The sequence below is a fragment of the Solanum verrucosum genome, unplaced genomic scaffold (genome assembly GCF_900185275.1).
Source record: "Solanum verrucosum unplaced genomic scaffold, falcon-dt-bn FXZP01000157.1, whole genome shotgun sequence".
NCBI classification, from domain to species: Eukaryota; Viridiplantae; Streptophyta; class Magnoliopsida; order Solanales; family Solanaceae; genus Solanum; species Solanum verrucosum.
In genome coordinates this window covers 2104257-2124599 of record NW_026020185.1, presented here as the reverse complement: position 1 = coordinate 2124599, position 20343 = coordinate 2104257, and the positions used below count along the sequence as shown (strand labels likewise).

At 37.1% G+C, this 20343-nt stretch overlaps 1 protein-coding gene across 2 annotated transcripts; it reads right to left on the bottom strand.

Moving 5' to 3' along the window:
* Positions 1–5968: 5968 nt before the first annotated feature.
* LOC125829322 (uncharacterized) lies at positions 5969–20089 on the bottom strand. Of its 2 annotated transcripts, XM_049508560.1 has the most exons (11): positions 19885–20089; positions 19318–19361; positions 17709–17789; positions 17346–17453; positions 16115–16206; positions 15833–15907; positions 15697–15766; positions 9216–9317; positions 8766–8874; positions 7838–7900; positions 5969–6262 (listed from the first exon to the last, which is right to left on the bottom strand). In XM_049508560.1, exons 1-11 carry the CDS (start codon positions 20054–20056, stop codon positions 6174–6176), a joined length of 1005 nt encoding a protein of 334 aa, XP_049364517.1. In that variant the 5' UTR covers positions 20057–20089; the 3' UTR covers positions 5969–6173. The 2 variants fall into 2 exon arrangements, with proteins under 2 accessions (XP_049364517.1, XP_049364518.1); XM_049508561.1 differs by lacking the exon at positions 17709–17789 and having other exon boundaries at positions 6078–6262.
* Between the last annotated feature and the right edge of the window lie 254 nt (positions 20090–20343).

The following is a 20343-nucleotide window of genomic DNA, read 5'->3' as shown; positions in this document are numbered from 1 at the left end:
ATGTTGTCACAAAATGAATCCATCCTTCGGCATCCTAAGGCAGTGTTAGTGGGTACCATCATCGATATGGAGCATATAATGTGGGGTCAATTACAGTTGATGAGATGCTATTGAGAGCACAATAGGAGTAGAACTCATTTTTTTCCAATTGTGTGAGGATGATAGAGTTCCCTTTCAGGGGAAGATTGATATGTATATCACCCGGCCTCCTCCAATGATATCTGGAGGATTAATTTTGATTCTCTACGAGATGATGCGGCTTGGAGAAATCCTCCACCACCAGACACTACACACGTGGTTGATCCGGCTAGTCTAGCTCCTAAAGCCACTCCATTAGTTCCTTATACGGAGCCATCAGATATATCTCATTCTTCTTCACTTACTTCCACTTCCACCTCTACTATCTCTGATGCACCTACCCCTGCTCCTATTTTCTGTCGCTCCTTAACACAGGCCATGATATATAAATTGGAAATCTTGCCCGGTCTACGGATATGAGGGTTGAAAGGGTTGAGGCTGATTTGCCTAAGTTGTTAGAGCGAGCTATTAAGAGGGTTATAGCTCAACTGAGATATAGGTTGAATAAATGTGAGGCTTTTATTGAGTCACATGGTGTGAAGTTGGACAACCTCACTGCTAGATTAGAGGCATAGAAGAAGGTCGGGGGTAGTTTTTAGGTGATTGCTACTATGTAAGGTGAGATTAGCACCTGAGGGCTGATGTAGACCAGCTGAGGTCTATGGACATTTTTATGTTGTGGGGTGAGGTTCTCCTACCAGATGCACCCGTGTCTATTCCCCCAACTATGTCTAGCAGTGATCTTTCTTCTGGTGTGGCTGAGTAGCTGAATATTGATGATGTAGTTGATGTTGGAGTTGAGGATGTTACGAGAGGAGATGATAGGGCCGATGATGAGTTGGCTAAGGAGAGAGATGAGGATGAGCTAAGGAGAGAGGAGGCTAAGCAGAGGGTTGCTTTGACACTGATTGACTTGCAGGATGTTGAGGAAACGATGTTCCGTGCAACTTTGGAGAGATCCCTTGAGGATAAAGACTTCATTATTCCTCCTAATTCTATGTCGGGCACTGATGCCTCGGATGAGCCTACATTGCTTCCTCTTGTGATCTTATTATTGAGCATTGATGCCCGAATGATGCCACTCCTCCAGACACTCCTGATAAGAACACTCCACAAGCATAGCCTGTCAGGGGAACCTTTTCACCTTTCCTCCCGTACTTTTTGTTATTTTTTATTGAGGACATATCACTTACTTTTTGGTGGGGTGAGGGAACCTTTATTTTTATTTCTAGTGTTTTTAGTTTTTTGATGATGTAGTATTTTGCTTTTGTTTTTATTATAGTGTTTTGATTGGTTTATCTCACTTGGTCTTTTTTGTTTTCTCTCAAATTTTCCATTACCCCATGAGTTTTGGAAATTGTGAAATGCTTGAGATTTCATTGATAATAATTAGATGATCGATGGTGTTCAATATCGATATCTTGAATAGTACTCATGATGAGAATGGTGTATAGTGTTTGTGTTGCAAGAAAGAAATCGAGGTGGTTGCACTTTTCAGCAATCTATTTTAATCTTGTGATGACTAGTTGCATTTTGATGTGAGTCTTGCAATGAACATCACACGTGAGCTTTTGATCTTTTTTGGTTTTGATAGTGATGGTGTTTGAAGTGCCATATTTGGTGAGATTTTACTTGAAAGCATGTTTGAAAGATCCTAGAATTTGCCTTGTTAGTCTAATTGTCTAGCCTTGGTAAGTGTAAGGAATGACCTTGGGTAGAATATGTTAGAGTGAACTCAAATTTCCATATCCTTATGTGACTACCTTGTGATGGTGCGCGTCCATTTTTGCACCGTTTGAGCTTAAGCCAATTGTTGACAATCATATTGAAGCCTTTTGAGTTAAATTGTCCCTAACTTCTCAGCCAAACCCTTTTTGAAGTATTTGAATAGTCAACTTAGTCCAAAATCCTAAGTTGGGGTGTGGAAAGTAAGGATAAATGAAAGTCAAGTTAAAGGGAAAGGAAAATGAAATGACACAAAACTTTAAAGTTTTTTAGAAAAAGAAGGAACCCCTCCTTATAAAAATAAATGTGTGATTAAAAACATTTGAAAATTGAAATGAAAAAGAGAGTTTGGTGAGATAAAAAGGGGATACCAAATAAAGTGATTAACAAATCAAAGTTTGCGCTCTCAAATGAAAAAGAAATGAAAAAAAAAACTTGAGAAGAGGTGAAGATGATTGCAACAATGCTTTGAAAATGTGAGGTGAATGAGCCAAATTGACCATACCTTAACCCTCATCCCCATTACAAGCCTAAAAGACCCTTGAGATCTAGCATAAACTGGATTGTGTGATGATTGGGGAATATGGGCAAGCCTATGGGATGAAGCTTGCATGCATTTCTCTTTTGTGAGAGTGAGAGTTGTATTGATTCCTTACTTCTTTATTGATTTGATTTATGAGAGCATGGAATCGTTCTTGATGTGAGGGCACTTAAATGCATTTTTTGAAACATAGTCTTGCATTAGAAAAGAAGCTATAGTGAGCTTGAGCTTGAGCTTGGTTTGTTACCGGCTAGTCATCATTTGAAGCTTTTTTTATCATAATTAAGTGTAGCATGTTGTTCAGAGTAGTCTTGTAATGGAAATCGCATGTTAGCTCTCATTGAGAACTGTTGTAGACACCCTTGTTGAGCTATTTGTGTTCTTGATTTACTTCAGGTCAAGCAAAAATTTCCGTTAGGGGTGTTGATGAGTGGTAGATTTACACTCATTTGAGGCCTATTTAGCTCAATAATTTGTGTCCTCGATGTCTAATTTTGTCCTATTCGAATGATATTTTGATGATTTGCAGTTATGAAGGCCAAAGGATAAGGCAATGATGGATGTATGAAAGAAGGGCAAAAATGTGAAAAGAAGTGTAAACTTCACATTGGTGATCGTCTAACTTGAAGGGCAGATCGCCCAATGGGTATGACATCGCCCAAGCTAACACTGCACAACAATTGAATCTGTTAAGACAAGTTGGTGGACGAAAAGATAAACGATGACTCACCGAATCCAAAGGGCGAATAAAGGTAACCATCGCCGAAGGTGACAATACTTGGAGAAAAAATGAAGGCTTGAAAGGCGAACAAAGGTGGTACTCGGTGATACGCCAAATGTGAAAGGAAGACTAGAACGAGCTCGCCGACTAAGGTTCAAACACCTAAAGCTTAAAGCATGATAAAGGTGAGCTGATAAGTAGTTGGTGATTAGCCTGATGTGATCGGCGATCCCGACTAACGTCGCCCAATGGGTAACGCAGTAAGTTTTAGGCCAAATTTTGGGAAACTATAAATATCCCAAAGGAGAGAGAAAAAGAGGGTTCCAAGAGTTTCGAAGGTCAGAAAAGTAGTGAGAAATTTCTGAATAGTTTAGAGAGAGAAACATTTTTACTTTGTGAAGAACACTTTTAGCTTTTGGGGTTTTTCAACTTTTGCTCTTGAAATTGATAAATTGAAGTTGAATTCAAAGTGGGTTTGCTTGTAATTGTTTAATTTCAAGTTACCCATCACTGCCTTCATGCTAGGTATAAATTCTTTACACTTTATGATAGGTGGCTAAAACCCCAAGATCTAGGGGTGCATTCATGAGATTGAGTGTTGATTTAATGAATGGGTATTGTGTTATGCTTTATTTTGTTGGTGTTCATAGATTGATTTGGGCTAATTAGCATGTGGTTAACTTATGGGTTGAAGTTGCAAACTTAATTCCCATTTTTGATCTCCGACTGATGCTCGAAAGAGATTGATTGGAATCGGTAATTAGTTTGATACTAGCAATTTAAGTTTGATGTTTGTAACTTGCTTTAAAATAGAGGTTATGTGTCGGATCTATTTGCCCTATTTTTGCATCAAAAGAGAGAATAGAGTAAGGTATTGGGTTGTTTAGTTTTTTTCATATAGATGAGACCAAAAGGAGATTCCATTAACTGATTCTATGATATCGAAAGAAGATTAGTGTCAATGAAGATGACCCAGCTTATCCATGAATGTTCATTACTATAGAGCAACATAGTTACCTCTATTGTGATATCGATTTCCAATCCCCACACCCCTAGATTACTTGTTACTTATTTGATTTTCCAAATTTTAGTTCAATTGTGACTATTCATAACCAAATCCTTTTCTTAAATTTGGTGGAATCATCTACCCACTTATTCTTACTATTACAAATGAATGAATTTATATTCCAAATTTCTTGATAGAATTCTCTGTGATATGTCATTCTCTGTGGGATTCGGCTGCGAGTTTTAGTTGGTTATTTTTATTGACAACGACCGCTTGCTCTTTTAATTGATTTTGAAGAGTAGTTTGAGTATTATCAAAATGCAACTCTATTTCAAAACTACAATATTCTTCTCCATAGACTATTGTATCAATTAGATGTTAATACACATCATTTTCTTCTATAATAGATTGGTGGCCGATTCTATTACTAATGTTGTTAACTAACTTAAAAATAAAATTCTTATGTTTACTTGCATGCCAAAAAAAGAAGATTCTCTTTGTGGAATACTCAACTTTCGGTTCATTACCAAAAAATAATTAGATTTAAGATTAAAAAATTAAAAGCAAAAGAGAAAATAAAGAAAGAAAAGAATGAAAAAAATTGAGAAAACAGAAAAAAAAATTATTGAAACAGAAAAGAAAACAATAAATAAAAGAATCTTTTTTTTAAAAAAAATGCGGAGAGACAATTGAGCATGGGGAGTGATTCAGAAATATTGAGGGGTAGAGGTACAAAAGTGTATTTGTTCTATACATAAATAGGAAGAAAGACATCTTTAAAGTCTTTTATTATGGCAGACAAAAATCAAGACCACAAACTTTGGGTATACCTTGTGTAATTACCGGGTTATTAAAAATCACTCCCCAACCCATTTTGGCAGGTTAGCAAAAAATGGGACAGAATTGCCAGCACTAGGTACCGCAAATTACATTGGACCTAGTGTTTTGGATGGCGAAATGCGACAGAAGGCGACAAGGGTCTGCCTGCCTCATGGCGATGCGCTCGCCTTTTTTGAATAGAGGCGCCAATTAACACCAAAAACTTAAAATATTTAATTGCTTATATAAATATCCAAAATCCCAATAGCAATAACATATATTATTAGCAAATACTATATTAATTAGTATAAAACTAAATTGAGTAGGGAAGAAATAAATATGGAAGGATTGAATTTGTTTGTCAAAAAAAATGTATGCAGATTACAGTAATGCAGTCAGTTAACAGTAGCTTCAAAATAAAAAGAGTCTGCACTTCTTCTTCTGCATATGAAAGAAGAAGAAGAGAAGAACATAAGAAGAAGAAAAGAAAAAAATTCTAAAACCGTACATGCTGTGAGCATATGAGGTCTCTTCGTCAGTAGTGAGGAGAACTAGAGAAGAGAAGAAGAAGAAAGTGGCGTAGAAGTGAGGAGGAGAACTGGAGAAGAGAGTCGCGAAGTAGTGTGAGGAAGGAGAACTGGAGAAGAGAGGGTCGCGATGGAGAAAAGAAATCCTATGTTTGCAAAAACATCAAATAAACCCTAATATTGCCTTTTAATTTGGGTAAAAAACTTAAGTATACAATTTAAGTATCTTAATCACTACTATATAACAATACTTTTACTTTTCACTTATATAACAATAGAATTATTAAATCAGATCTTTAAAATAAAAAAAAAAATAAAAAAAACTGCCTCGAAGGCGATGGCGTTTCGCCTAATCGCCTTTGGCGAGAGACGAGCGGAGAACACTGATTGGACCAATGCACAACTCAGCGGGCATTGGGAGTTTGAATGCATACCTGATGAACTGAAATTTCAGTAGGTTTTTATCATTAGAAGAACAAAAGGCGCGAGAATATCTAATGCAATATGGTATTCCTCAGGCACGTTAACTGCCTGCCATTACTCGAATCATTAAACAACAATTTCTCGAGTAATTTTCTTCTGACAAGTATCATACATTACATGACATTAATAAGGGAAGCTGGCTAGGCCAGAAGCTTATTTGTGGTCCACAGATTCCAAGCACAATTATACCCTTACCTTTCATTATTACAAGAACTAGATTCACAAACAAACTGCTTATCTACATAATCCTTAGATAGGAATTGGCAACAGGATTCATAGCAGCTGCATTTTTGTCTCTAGGAAAGCTCTTAAGCTCAAATTCTTGTCCTCAACATCTCTAAATTTAGTTCTCCTACCATGACCTGAAGAACAAGAAAATACTGGACAAATTATTTATCTGATTTACTTGGTTGAAATAAGACGAGAAAATGCAATCAATATTAAACAAATGCCAACGTGAGGGTCTAAAGGAATTGCCACATTTTTGAGCTGTAAAACTGAAGCAACAGACAGTTCTATGCAGATACCCATGTGTCATCAAATGAGCAAGTGCCTGAATCTGTAGGTATACTCAAAAGCCTTTTGGTCAACACAACAACAATTCATATGAGCTACAATAGTTTTCCTGTGTTGAGCTTTCCTTCATTGACAAAAGAAAAAGATTTGTCAACCACATGTGTTCTGCACTTCTCCGATTATCAAGTTTTAGACTTGAGTAATACCAGTTGATTAATTTCAATAACTGCAACTATATGCATGAATTGTTTGGCAGAGGTATCAGTATTAATCATGTACTGTTACTAGAAAGTGCAGTGGAAAGCCATAAGACTTAAATTAAAATATGAAGCAGCCATTATACACATCAAGGTAAACATCCTCCTGACTTCCTGGTTGGAGGAGCGGAGTAAATTCAAGAATGCTCAAAGCAATTTGAAATTCACAACATTGAAAATTATTGAAAAAGGAAAACTGCAAGTAGGGGTGTCAATTTTGATAAATGAAACTGTAACTTATCTAACCTGTCCAGAGTTTGAGTAGACATGTAGGGTTATGACAAATTGCTCAACCTATCTTGACCCAAACATCTAGATGAAAATATATTTCAGACAGATCAGATCACTACCTCAACTCATTTTGACCAACCCATCTATTTTGATACCCTAAGATTGTCGATCTTAACCTATAAAACTGTTACTTGTCCAAGCTTAAGTTGGACAGAGTAGGCTGTGTGTTGTTATTCTACCTAGTCCAAGTAAAGTTTGATCAGCTAGTTCAAGACCTATTTATTAATTCAAATCATATTGATTAACCAACTGAGTATACCAATCCATTTAACACCCTTAACTGCAAGACCAAACTAGAAGAAAATGCACTGCTGCTCAATATAATGAAGGTTAAGATGGTTTAAAGAACTGAAAAGCAAGCAGAACTATTATTGATGGTGACCAGAGGGATGTGATGCAACAAGATAAGAAAACACTAAATTGTTAGAACAGAATGGGAAGGGATTTGCTACATATTTCAAGTTTAACTCCCCTGATCTAATCCCCAATACAAGGTAAGATACTAAAATAACAGAGATGGTGAAAGATATGTCATTTGCTAGCAGGAGACAAGAGAAAGTTCTATCTGAGTCAAACACTACACGTATATAGATTTCTCAAAGCTCAAACCACAGACAAATGGTCTGCTAGCAGAAGACGAGGGAAAGTTGTGTCTGAGTCAAACACTGCACTTAAAAAGAGATCTCAAAGCTCAAACCACAGATAAATGGTTTACCAAGTAAATAGCCTTGCACATGCTAATTACCATTACTTGCTAATAATATGTTCCTAGTATCCTGTTGATTTTCCAAGTGGTGTGGCTCCATTTATTTCTCTGTACTAGTATAAAAATGCGCAAACAGGTCAAACTTCAATATAACAAGCATTACTCACCCGGAAGCATCCATTCAAAATCCAAGTCGAGCATCAACTTCACACTGCTCAATTGCTTGGGCACTGCAAACATTATAGGAGATCATATCAGATCTCGTGCTAAAGCAACATCAATAGGTAGAAAGAAACCTACAGCTAAATAAGCGCAGACATGAATAAAGCACTACCGCCAAACAAATTTCAAATATACCCTACAAACACTGAGCAAAAATCTTTCACAGAGAAGAAAATAGTTTCCACCCAGCCTTCCTCAATAAAAAAACCTGGGTTGAACTGAACGGACAAAAGATGGCTAACTTATCACCCCACAAATGCTCAATGATGTATCAAAATGGGAGCCATAAAGGGAAATTGTATCTCCTCCACTAACTTTTTCACAGTATTATTGAAATTACATTATCCCCACCTCCAATTAGGCAATGACCATGGAGCAGATTGCTCCACCTTGACATCTGTTAATTACTTATTCAGAGTGGAGATCCCTAAGATCTAAGTTTGTCCATATCAGTGATTGTCCATACAAACAATATTTTCAGATTCATTCGGAGAGTGCATACATCTGCTAACTTGCTGAATACGATATATATTACAAGTCTTTCAGAAAAGATCAATCTCTTCTTCCACAGAATTTATTTTAGGTCCACTGCTACAGGTAAAGCAGGCAAAGATAATGTGAGGGATCATGAACCACTAAAACTTGGAAGCAGCCCCAAGTTCTATTTGGCTGATATATGGATTCATTATTCCACTAACTCATTTTACTCAGTTATCTTGAGAGCACTGTCAAGGTAAGTTTCATTGGAATATGCTCTCCCAACATTTTCACTCTATAAGGAGAAACATCCACCCTATATTCACTACCCATTTCATTATCACCACCACAACAACAATAACATCATAGCATAATAAAAATGTCAAGATCATGCACCTGAAAATTTGTTGTATCTCTCGGCAATGGTCCAGCCAAGTTCACCCATGGCGAAGTGGTCTCCAGTAAAAAGCACCTTATGTGGTTTGTATAGCAAGCATACTGACCCCTACCATTATGACGGTACCAAAAAATAAAGTTAGAATTGGTAATTTAAAAGTCTGAACCATGATTTCGCAAGATAACTAGAAATAATCATTAAGTACTGTATATTATTGAAATCACCATCACATTGATCCTTAAATTACAATGATAAAAAGTGAATTGCATGTCGGTTAGCAATTGGAATTCTAAAAGTTTGACCACCATGAATTCACAAGGATGACACGAATGAACCATCAGATACTGCTAAATCGTTAAAATCACAATTATAGTTATCCCTAAAGTAACAAGATAAACAATGAACTATATGTCGACTAAGCGACTAAGGTACAAGAACAATTTACACACTTCTGTATGTCCAGGTGTATGTACAAGTGTGACATCGTCACCGAGGTTCCATGGTCCACTCCCCTCCAGCTTAATCTCTACGGCAGCAGTTGAGTGATCTACCTGGAATCAATTTAATGTCAATATTAATATATCATTGTCTAGGATTGCAAATTCATCTTATAAGAGATAAAAACCATTGTCTAAGAGTGCTATTTAAAGAGAAAAAACTACAACTAGCAAAGAGAAACAACTCCCTATATGCATTAGAAGTATTGCAAAGGAGTCCCCTAAAGTAAAGCACACAACAACTCACGAAGCACACTGACTTTAGTATGACTCACTTCTTATCATAAATAATAGTTTGAGGTTAACACCAATAGGGATATAAAACGAGTTCACTTGTTACTAAAGAGTAAAAATATAATGGTAGCTGATGAACTTGAGTTTTATTGATCATTGTATTGGTTTTTATATAGCCAGTGTAGTGCATACAAAACTGAAAAAGACTAATCGCTTAAAGAAAATTTAGGTAACGGAGGAACCTATGTGAAAACAAATCCTAAATATAAAGAAGCTATTAAGTACAAAATAAATATCAAAAATCAGAATAACAAAGAGACCTAAACTAGTAAACTAAAGGAAATTTTCTAGTTGTTTTTAGGGCCCCACAAGTTGGCATGGATGTCTGCAGATGTTGGGTGTATTTATGTCTTCACACATTACTCTACTCGCATTTCTCTCACTTTTGAGTGCTAAAGTGATAGAAATCAAAGGCTCAGTGTGGTGCATGCTCTATCACGTCCAAACTGGCAGTGTTGACCAATGAGCCGCGTCCAGCAAATATGAGAAAGAAGAAAAAGTTCACCAAGCATTGGATGCGGTGATCGATGCGGTGCGACATCTATCTCGACATATTCAATGTGGCACGTCCTCTATCACACTGAAGAAGTTTCTGAAATGGTTAAGTGTTGGCCATGTTGATCAATACAGTGCACCCCCTGTCGCGCGCGTTGGTCGATGAAGTGCATCCAGGAGCAGCTAGAGTCCAGAATTTTACTCAATCCTTTAGAAATTTTCCTATTCTTATAAATAGCCCAGAAACTCATTTTAGGAAGGATTAGGACGTTTTACACAAGGTTTTTATGCTTTGGAGCAGAGTAGAGTCACGAACCATCCGTCTTTTTCTATCTTCCAATTATTAGTTGCTGTTTTTAACTTCTAAAATTCATCTGATTGTTATCATGAACATAAGTGGCTGATACCCCTTGTTATGGGGTTGTGGAAGAGCCATGAATATTGTCGTTTGAAGAAGACTTTTATCTTAGTTTGAATAATCAGTTTGTGATTGTTTCTTAGTCTTGTGATTAATTGCTTGACTGTGTAGCAAACATTTAAATTCTATCAACTATATAACTAACATACTAGGGAAAGGCGGTGTTAGATTAGAGAAAGGTTAAAGAGAGCATGATCTAACTCCCCAAAGGTTTTGCGACTAGGATAGGAATATACCTAGCTGCCGTGTTTGCTTAAATGTTGTAAACGTTAATCAATTTCATAGGAATATAAGAGGCGATGTACTTTGAACAGCGAGTAGTAATCCAGAGAATACTACTCATATTAATCCGTAGCAATTGTCAATAATTCAGATTAGGAGAAAGTATTTTGTTAACTCAATAGGATTGGTGAACCAACCACTACCCTGGAATGCTCATCTCTCTGTGTTAATTCTAAGTGTGAAATCGCTTCATTTATTACTTATTTAGCATAAATAACCTAGTTTTATAATTTTGTAGTAGTTTATAATCAAATCAACTTTTGGTGAAAATACTTGTTTAATTAATTAGTAATAGTGAAGTCTAATAACTTGTTGATCATAAATCCCTGTGGGTACGATATCCAACTCTCGGATCACTATATTACTTGGCAACCACATGCGCTTGTGTGTGCCTTCGGGAGAAACAAGTTTTTAGCGTCGTTGCCGGGGGCATAAAAATTAATAGTTTACTTAGAATTAGCTATTATTATATTTGTTATTCAAGTATTGAGAAGGATCATAACAACCGTGAGGATTTTGGCTCAGAACCTAAAAAGGACACTTCACAGGCGAAGGAGGGAGTTGCTACAATTTGACTATCGATAGGCACTCATTCACTTGCTTGTTAGATATGGTCGTTAAAGGTAGAGTGCAAGAAGTGGCAATGCTACTTTTGGGCAATGTCACATCGACCATGTCAAGCCCAACATCACTGGGTGGTTCAAGCTGAAACAGAGCATGTTACAACTGCTTCATGCTAATGGGAAATTCCTGAGTTTATGGCATGAGGATCCTCAGTAACACAGCCTGAACTTCCTAGAGATCAGTGATACTTGTATCACTATACTATAGGGGTCACATCTGACTATGTCAGACTCACTGAAAGACCTGGGAGTTCGACAGTCCAGAATCTAGAGAGGCAGATCGGCCACAGTAGCTAGTAGTACGCAGAACACTATACCACATGGAACACTTCCAAGTGACACTGAGCTGAATCAAAAGCTCTGGCCAATGTTGTGACTCTCAGAAATGGTAGAGAACAGGAGGAAACACTAAGCATAACAAAGCTGAGAAGGAAGTAAATGCAAATGATGTAATTGAACTGGAACGGCCAGCGAAGGAGTCGGTGGCAAAGCAACCACGCCATGTGGTCGCCAAATCACCATCTCCCCTCCCTTAGCGGTTAATACAGCAGAAAGAGGAGGCAAAGTACAAGAAATTTCTTGATTTACTAAAGCAGGTGCACGTTAATGTTCCTTTGGTAGACATGCTGCAAGGAATCCCAAAGTATACCAAGCATATTGTGGACATTGTGGCTAATAAAAGTCAGTTCACTGAGTATGCTACAGTAGCACTTACTGTAGAGTACACTTGGCAGATTCAAAACAAGTTGCCAACAAAACTGAAAGACCCTGGGAGTTTCACTATTGAAAATGTCATTGAGAAACAAGTCACTGCCCAAGCACTATGTGATCAAGGGGCGAGTATAAATTTGATGTCCTCATCTGTTTTCAGGAAGCTAGGCTTGGGAACCCCTAATCCCACTACTATTGTTCTACCAATGGCAGATAGATCTTTGGCACGACTAGAGGGGATTATCAAAGATGTACTCATGCAAGTTGGGGCTCTGATTTTTCCTGCAAATTTGTCATCCTATATTTGAGCCAGATCCGGAAGTCCCATTTATTTCGGGTGTCCCATCTAGCCACGGGCAGAGAACTGATTGATGTAGCAGCAGGACAGTTAACTGTGAGAGTGCATGATCAAGTAAAAGTATTCAATGCATACAATGCTCTGAAACTACCTGCGCACTATGAAGAGTTGTCCATGATTAATGTGGTGGAACTATAATTTTGAGCTGCCTCCCATCACTTCAAATGATTCATTAGAGAGAGGTTTGGTCTGCAGCAATATTTATGGAGATGCAAAACCGAACAAATGGGTGCAAATATTAGACATGGCCAGCATTTATATTAGAGAAGGTAATTTTGAGCCGCTAAACAGACCACTGGGACCCCCACCCAAGTTGTCAACTGTGGAAGCTCCTAAATGTGAGTTCAAACCCTTACCAGTACACCTCAAGTATGCTTACTTGGGTGAAGGTGAAACTTCGCCAATTATTCTATCATCTTAACTCTCTGGGTTGGAGAAAGACAAATCATTGAAGGTGTTATGGAAGCGCAAGAGGGTAATTGGTTGGCAAAATTGGGAGACATTCAGGGTATTGATCCAGGATTTTGTATGTATAAAACAAGAAGGCCACAGACCTAGCATAGAGCACCAGTGGCGATTAAATCATGTGATGGAAGAAGTGGTCAAGAATGTTACCTTCTAAACAAAAAATAAAGTGGTCAAGAAGAAAGTTATCAAGTGGTTAGATACATGTATTATCTATCCTATTTCTCAGAGTATCTGGGTGAGGCGGTGAGCCCCGTTCAGTGTGTCCCTAAGAAAAAAGGGATCGCAGTGGTGACCAATGAAAGAGATGAGTTCATTCCAATAAGAACTGTGACTGGGTGAGATATGCATGGATTACTAAAAGGTGAACAATTCCACAAGGAAGGATCATTACCCGATATCCTTTATAGATCGATCAGATGCTAGATATCTTCACTGGACAAGAATACTATTGCTTTCTATATGGGCATCCGGCTACAATCAAATAGCCATTGCTCTAGAGGACCAAGAAAAGACCACATTTACCTGCCCATATAACACATTCTTTCAAGTGATTTCAAGTGAATATCGTTTGGATTATGTAACGCGCCAACAACATTTCAGAGGTGCATGAGGGCAACATGATCGAAGACTTTGTTGAGGACTTGAGTTATTCATGGATGATTTCTCTATCTTCGGGAAGTCATTCGATGATTGCTTGAATAACCTGGATCGAGTGCTTGGACGGAGTTAGGAGACAAATTTAGTTCTCACTCGGGGAGAAGTGCCACATTTTATGGTCCAAGAGGGAATTGTCCTAGACATAAGGTGTCAAAAAGGGGCTTAGAAGTTGATGAAGAAAATGTGGAAGCAATTGAAAAGGGGAAAAAGGACAAATATACCCCCAAACCATCGTAAATGGTATGCACATTCCCTTCGTCATACTTTTGGAGCATTGGTACCCCTGCCGCCCAAAAACTAGAGCATATATACCCTTCATACTAACGGACATACATGTGTCATAATCTTATCTATTAACCCGACATTTACTAAATTTCTACCCAAAAATAAAATCCCCACCCGATTAATTTAAAAACCCACCCAAATACAAAATCCCCACACCCAAATTCCTTCACTTTGTTCTCTTCCACAGCTAACCATGCCTCCTCTAACCTTTGAATCACCTTCACCCCCTCACCACATCTATCCATCAACAATGCATTCTTAAAATCTCCCTTGCATCTTGAAGCCTCACCCATTTCATCCAACAACCTTCTCGTCAAGAATTTGTATTCCATATTCTCCAGCTGAGCAGACTCGTCCTCCCCTGGTTCTAATTTTTTCTAGAGGAGATCTTTTAGGGCTTCAATGGTTGAGGACTAGATTCGAAGAACTGGGACTGTGGTAAATCTTCATCTACCTTTTGGTAATTGTTTTTCAATTACAAAAGGTAGTGGGGTTTCAGCCGTTATCAATCGAGTTTCGATTGGAAAATTCCCTAAGGCCACGACAGCGAAAATAACGGTGACACCAGCGGATTGAACGGTAGAGATTAATGGGTTTGACTAGGAAGTACCATTGGCGAGGCTTGGAAGACGAATCTTCTACTATAGGTCTTAGAAGTAATTTTGAGGATCGTAAATGGAGTGGTGGCAAAAGGATGATGAACCAATAGTTAAGGTGGAGTTCATGGTGGTGGTTGTCGTCGGTGAGAGGTGGTTTTCGACGGGGATGGCTGAATGAAAGTGAAGTCTTTTGGGGTTTTGGGTTATAATTTGGGTGTGTGGGTATTTTGTATTTGGGTGGGTTTTTTAATTAATAGGGTGGGGCTTTTATTTTGGGTATAAATTTATTAAATATCGGATCGACGAATAAGATTGTGTCACATGTCCCTATTTAGTCTTCCGTTAGAGTGAAGGACATATATGCTCTAGTTTTTGGACGGCAGGGGCACCAATGCCCCAAAAGTATGTCAGAGGGTATTTGCATACCATTTACAATAGTTCGGGGGGTATATTTGTCGTTTTTCCCATTGAAAAATTACCATCTCCTATGTCCATTAGGGGTGTGCACTGTGCGGAAATTATTTGGCCACACAGGGTTTAATGGGCACTTCATTAAAGATTTCTCTAAGGTGTTGAACCCTATGTGCAAGTTATACTCGAGAAGGATGTTAAATTTATCGTTGATGAAGCATGCTTGAAGGCATTTGATGAACTCAAGGAGGAATTGGTGATTGCACTAATTATTATAGCTCAAGATTGAATCTGCCATTTGAGCTTATGTGCGACTCCAGCGATATCACAGTGGTAGTTGTCCAAGGTGAAAGAAAGGAGAAGGTATTTCACTCTATTCACCTGCGCCAGTAAGACTCTTGATATTGTTGAGATGAACTACACAGTTACTAAAAAAGAGCTATTGGTCGTGGTCTATGCCTTCAACAAATTCCGTTCTTATCTTGTGGGGACTCAGGTGATTGTATCATGCTGCTATCCGTTACCTTCTCAGTAAGAAAGACTCAAAGCCAAGTCTTATCGGGTAGATTCTCTTGTTGCAAGATGTTAGAATCCTAGGAATATTCTATAAAATGTGTAAATATAGTAGGTAGCTTATTTATTCCTAGATTTACTCCTATTTTAATTAGGTATCGATCTGTATTGATTTCCTTTCTTTTTTAGGATATGTAAACTTAGCTATTGAAAACAGCACAGCAGCTGCCCGATATTCTGCCTCCTAGAAGAACGAGCTCTATAATGATATCTTAGATGATCAGTCACACAAAAAGTTTCAACAAATTGAATATATTACCTCCAGCAAATGAAGAATCCGTTCACAGCCTAAATGATTTGACCATTTCTCATGATCTGCGACATCATCGCTGGTAATCAAAATAATAATTAGTGCATGTTAGAGATGAACATGATGCAAAATGATATCACCATACCTGTGCGTGAGGAACATGTAACGAGCTCCACCTAACATTTTAAGATTATTTTCCAGTTTTGTTGTGTACCTTGGACTGAAAATGGTTAGTTATGTCAGTACTGAATTAATATGCATCCAAGTTTGAAAATTCTAGATATCTAGTACAACCCAACATCCCTTATATTGTTTCCAAGTAATGGTAACATTCCCCTATTCACTAAATTAGTCCTCTTCAGCCGCCCTTTGTGTATTGTTTATTGTGAAATCAACAGGCTGTGATGAACTATGAATACTGAAATACCTGTCAACAAGAATATTTCCTTCAGCACGAACGATCAAATAAGAAGCTGCTCCAAATGACTTGTCAGAATGATAACCACAGTGGTAAACACCCTGAAAGTTGTAGAAGACTCTTAGACAAAGCAGACACAAATCTCAGGAAATTGGTGCAGTTGCACTGTTCTATGCGTCTGTGGGTGCCAGATAGGAAAAGAGACGTGGCATTAAGAGTAACTTATAAATTTTAATAGTCAATAATGCTAAATGTTTTTCCATAAAAATATCAGGAGACTTCATAATGATACGATTAAAAAAGAAACTTATAGTGAATACTGTATCAATGAATTTCACCACATGTACGGTCATCTCCACGCAAAAAGCTAGCCATGTGGAACACTTCTTTTGAAACGAAAATATTTGAAGAACTGCTGAAATTTGTTAGTACTAACAAATATTATTTAGCTGACGGAACTTCCATCGGCTGCAAAAATTAAACCAAGTGAACAGATTATGCTTTTATTATCTTCATTCTTTCCTATGAATATCCTTGTTTGGCATATAAGTTCATTAATCATTCCTTGTCAAAAACCATTAACCTGGCATACTCAGAATGGAGTAATGCATCATATATCTCACAAAAATAGCATTTCAAAATGTAGTGAGTAGAAAAATAGGATATCCCAAACTTATGAGGGAAATATTAATGTAGTGAGTAGAACAATAGGACATCCCACATTTATGAGGGAAATATTTCTACTTTATAAAGAGCATTGACGTCTGCAATTAATAAAAAATCATGCAAAAATATTAAAACCACGTCATTTTTCTTCTTTTCCTTCTCATAGCGATGATGAAAAGATTATCCCCCAAGTTATTTCAATCAAGTGCTGGTATCCTGACTGCAAGTTCCCATGGCCTTGAAAGAAATAAAGACCTCTTTCATGATTAAGATCACCAAAGACAAGTTTTCACGCATTGTGTGGTATTACAATGCCACTTTAGCAACTTAATCTGCAAATTCAAAAAGTTATTGACTAGTAAAATGAGAGCATACATCAAAGCGAATCCAGCCTACAACTGGATCTCATTTACATTTATGTAAAATATGATGATGACGATGAACACAACAGTATTCACAAATCGGCAGGTTGTCTGAATCAAATTAATTTCTGTGGACAGACTCTTTCAATTACATCAGATGCTTTAGAGAGAAATAAGCAAAAGAGAAAATTTCAAAAGGAGAATGAATATACCAGCAATGTATGCTCATCTATTGGAATTGGGAAAGTCTTCTGAACTTCTAAAATATCATGAGGAGGCTTCTCTGTATGGATTGAACTTGTTGGACATGAGAGTAAGGCCTTGCAACATCATTAATCCAAATAGAAAGTCAGAGAAACTATAAAGTATTTGGAACTAATTAATGATAATATAAGAGCATCAGATAAAGTTTCTCCAAGCTAAATGCATATTAACATAGAATTATAGAACTGCTATGCATACTTTTTTCCGCCTAAAGCTCTTTTGCCAGAATGATTTTTGTTTAACAATTTTGAAATAGATAATCAATAGCAATGTTCCCAATCCACATGATAGATGAAAAAAAAAACTAGCACCTGAAGAGCCCTCAGTTGTTCTTCTTCACAGCTGGGCTGTTTAAAGACTGCTGACATATCACCAGCTCTTGTAAAGTTCTCCTAAAAAGTACAAGAAATAAAGCAATGTCACTCCCAAAATTAGGTTTCATCTGTCCAATTAAAGGGGACCACTGCGACAGTAGAACTGAGTGCCCTCAACAAGTCTATGAATTTATAGATTTGGCTTCGATTATAACCAATTTCTTAGAATTCATGTTTGTTCTCGTTCAATAATTGCAGTTTGGAAACGACATCCAACAGAGATGAAACCCGAATACAGTAGGATGGAAATAGAAGTTCTGATGATCTAACACCAGTGTTATCAAAAGTGAAAAGCACAAAAAATCTCCAAGGTCTGTTTAGTGAAATATTAATTGTTTAGTGTCACCTCTTCAAGAAACGATCATTGGCAAGGAAAAGTATGTATTAGAGCCCTGAAAATGACACTGAAGTGCACATTAAGCGAGGCAAAGAGATCAACATGTTTTGAGCCTCGCTTCAGGTCTCTAGCATGTCTTTGACAACACAGTCTGCCACACCACTGAACACATACAAGTTCATAAATATGAAGAATTCATTAATGCTAGACCAAGGTGGTGCTTTTTTGCATTATGTTGTAGAAAAAATACATTGGTCATATATAATTTAGCCAACAATCTACACATATGGGTAGAGCAGGAGTAAAACCGTTTGGTCCCGGAGTCTATCTGCGAAACAGTTCTTCACTACTTGCTCAACCTCATCTTATCAGAAAGGTCTTTACAGTTCATTCTTCTCGCTAGACTGATTCCCCAAACAATAATGTTATCCTAATTATATTCTCCCCTCTCATTTTTCTCGTAATCCAACTGCATTGGAGGACATACACACTCAATTGTTCCATGTTTTCCCATTTTTATGGATAAAGTCCCTTAAAATTTAAAACTGCACCTCCTTTAGGCATTCGCCATTGGATCAAAGAACTTAGGTGTTGTTGTCCCACTCCTTAAACATTAATGCGTAACTTTTATTCCAAGCATTGATGCAATTAACATATTTCTGGGCTTTCCTTTGATCTCCACACTTCAAGTTGTTTGTCATCTTAACCACCTAAATTCTGGTAAGAGTTTTGAAAATTGTTGTCAATCCTTCTACTGTGCTTGTGTGTTCCGTTCTTGTAGATTCTTCCTCAACTATTTAAGCATTACATCTAATCTAAAGCTTTCTTCTACCTGAACTAAATATCCATACCACCAAGTTTACACTAACTGCGGAAATCCTTCCTGTCGCCTAGTATTGTTAAGACAAAAGGCCAATAACACCCAACTCATTTCACCACTAAGAGTAGACAAAATGATTAAACAAGACATATGGGTAAATCCAGTTTCTCACCATACAGAGGTTTTACCTTGTTATAGACCGCCAAGAATCAAAATTCATTCTCAATTTTGAATAGTAATTTGCATCGTTATTATCATAAATGTGAGTCCCATGAATTGTTCACATGTATCATGGTTTATTTACATATAACTTAAAAGAAAATGTGGGAATCATAGTGTGAAATGATGCTATTCTAGTGTATAAGATATTAAGAAGTATTGATAATTACCGGAGCCATCCATCGACAGGTATCACAGTCTATGCATGTATGATCTGCAAGTTAAACATAGCTGCTTAATGATTAAATCAAATAACAACATGATTGAACTTCACATCATTAAACCATAGTCCTACATAATTCAGGAAGTACATCTGGAGTCATGTCATATGTATTGAATCATTGGTAAAGGCAAGCAAGTATCCAATAGTGAACTCTAATGTTACTAATTATTACCCAATAGTGACTAATGAACAGTTCAAACTATAAGCAGTTGAGAAAGAGTTTATGGAAATGAAGAAACAGAAAAAAGGCAGTAGAGATAATGATGAGTAAGTTGGGCTTTACCAACAAATAAGAAAAAAGATCAACTTTGAGTAAAGCTTTAACCATGCATCGTAGCTAGAAATTAAAATAAGTACGGGTCGGATGATTGTCATCTGCCATTAGAGTTGTTGTTGTACAAAGCAAAAATAGGGATAGGGATATTTGGATGTGATGAGTGCAAATAGAGTTGTAGTTGACTCAAACTATTGCTTCCGTCTATAGACTGAAGTAGGAATGTTAGATAAGCATTACCGACAAAGAACTCTCCGGAGACGTTCTGAGGACGTCGAGCTTCCAAGGAAGCTGTGATTATGGTCGGCGATTGAAAAGCTTTAACCCGTTTTGGAGACGAGTTTTGTAGGTTGCCGTTATATTGGAAGCTCCGACGAATATGAAAGCTAGTCGATGCCGTTGCAGCAGCCATGGCGAATAGCCCAGGTGTGAAGTATGCTGATGAAGTTGCTGGAAAAAAAACTATTGTTTTCCATTATTTTTAGCTACTCCGTAGTTTTAAAATGAATGGTCTAAATTGACTTGACATGGAGTTTAAGAAAAAGAAAAAAAAAAAATTTTAATCTGGTCATGCTAAATTAAAGTTATGTCAAATGTACTAAAATGTCTATAATCATTTAAAATTTATTAAATATAAATTTATAAAATGATTGGAATTATATTAAATTCATTAATATATTAGTCCAAATAAATATTATA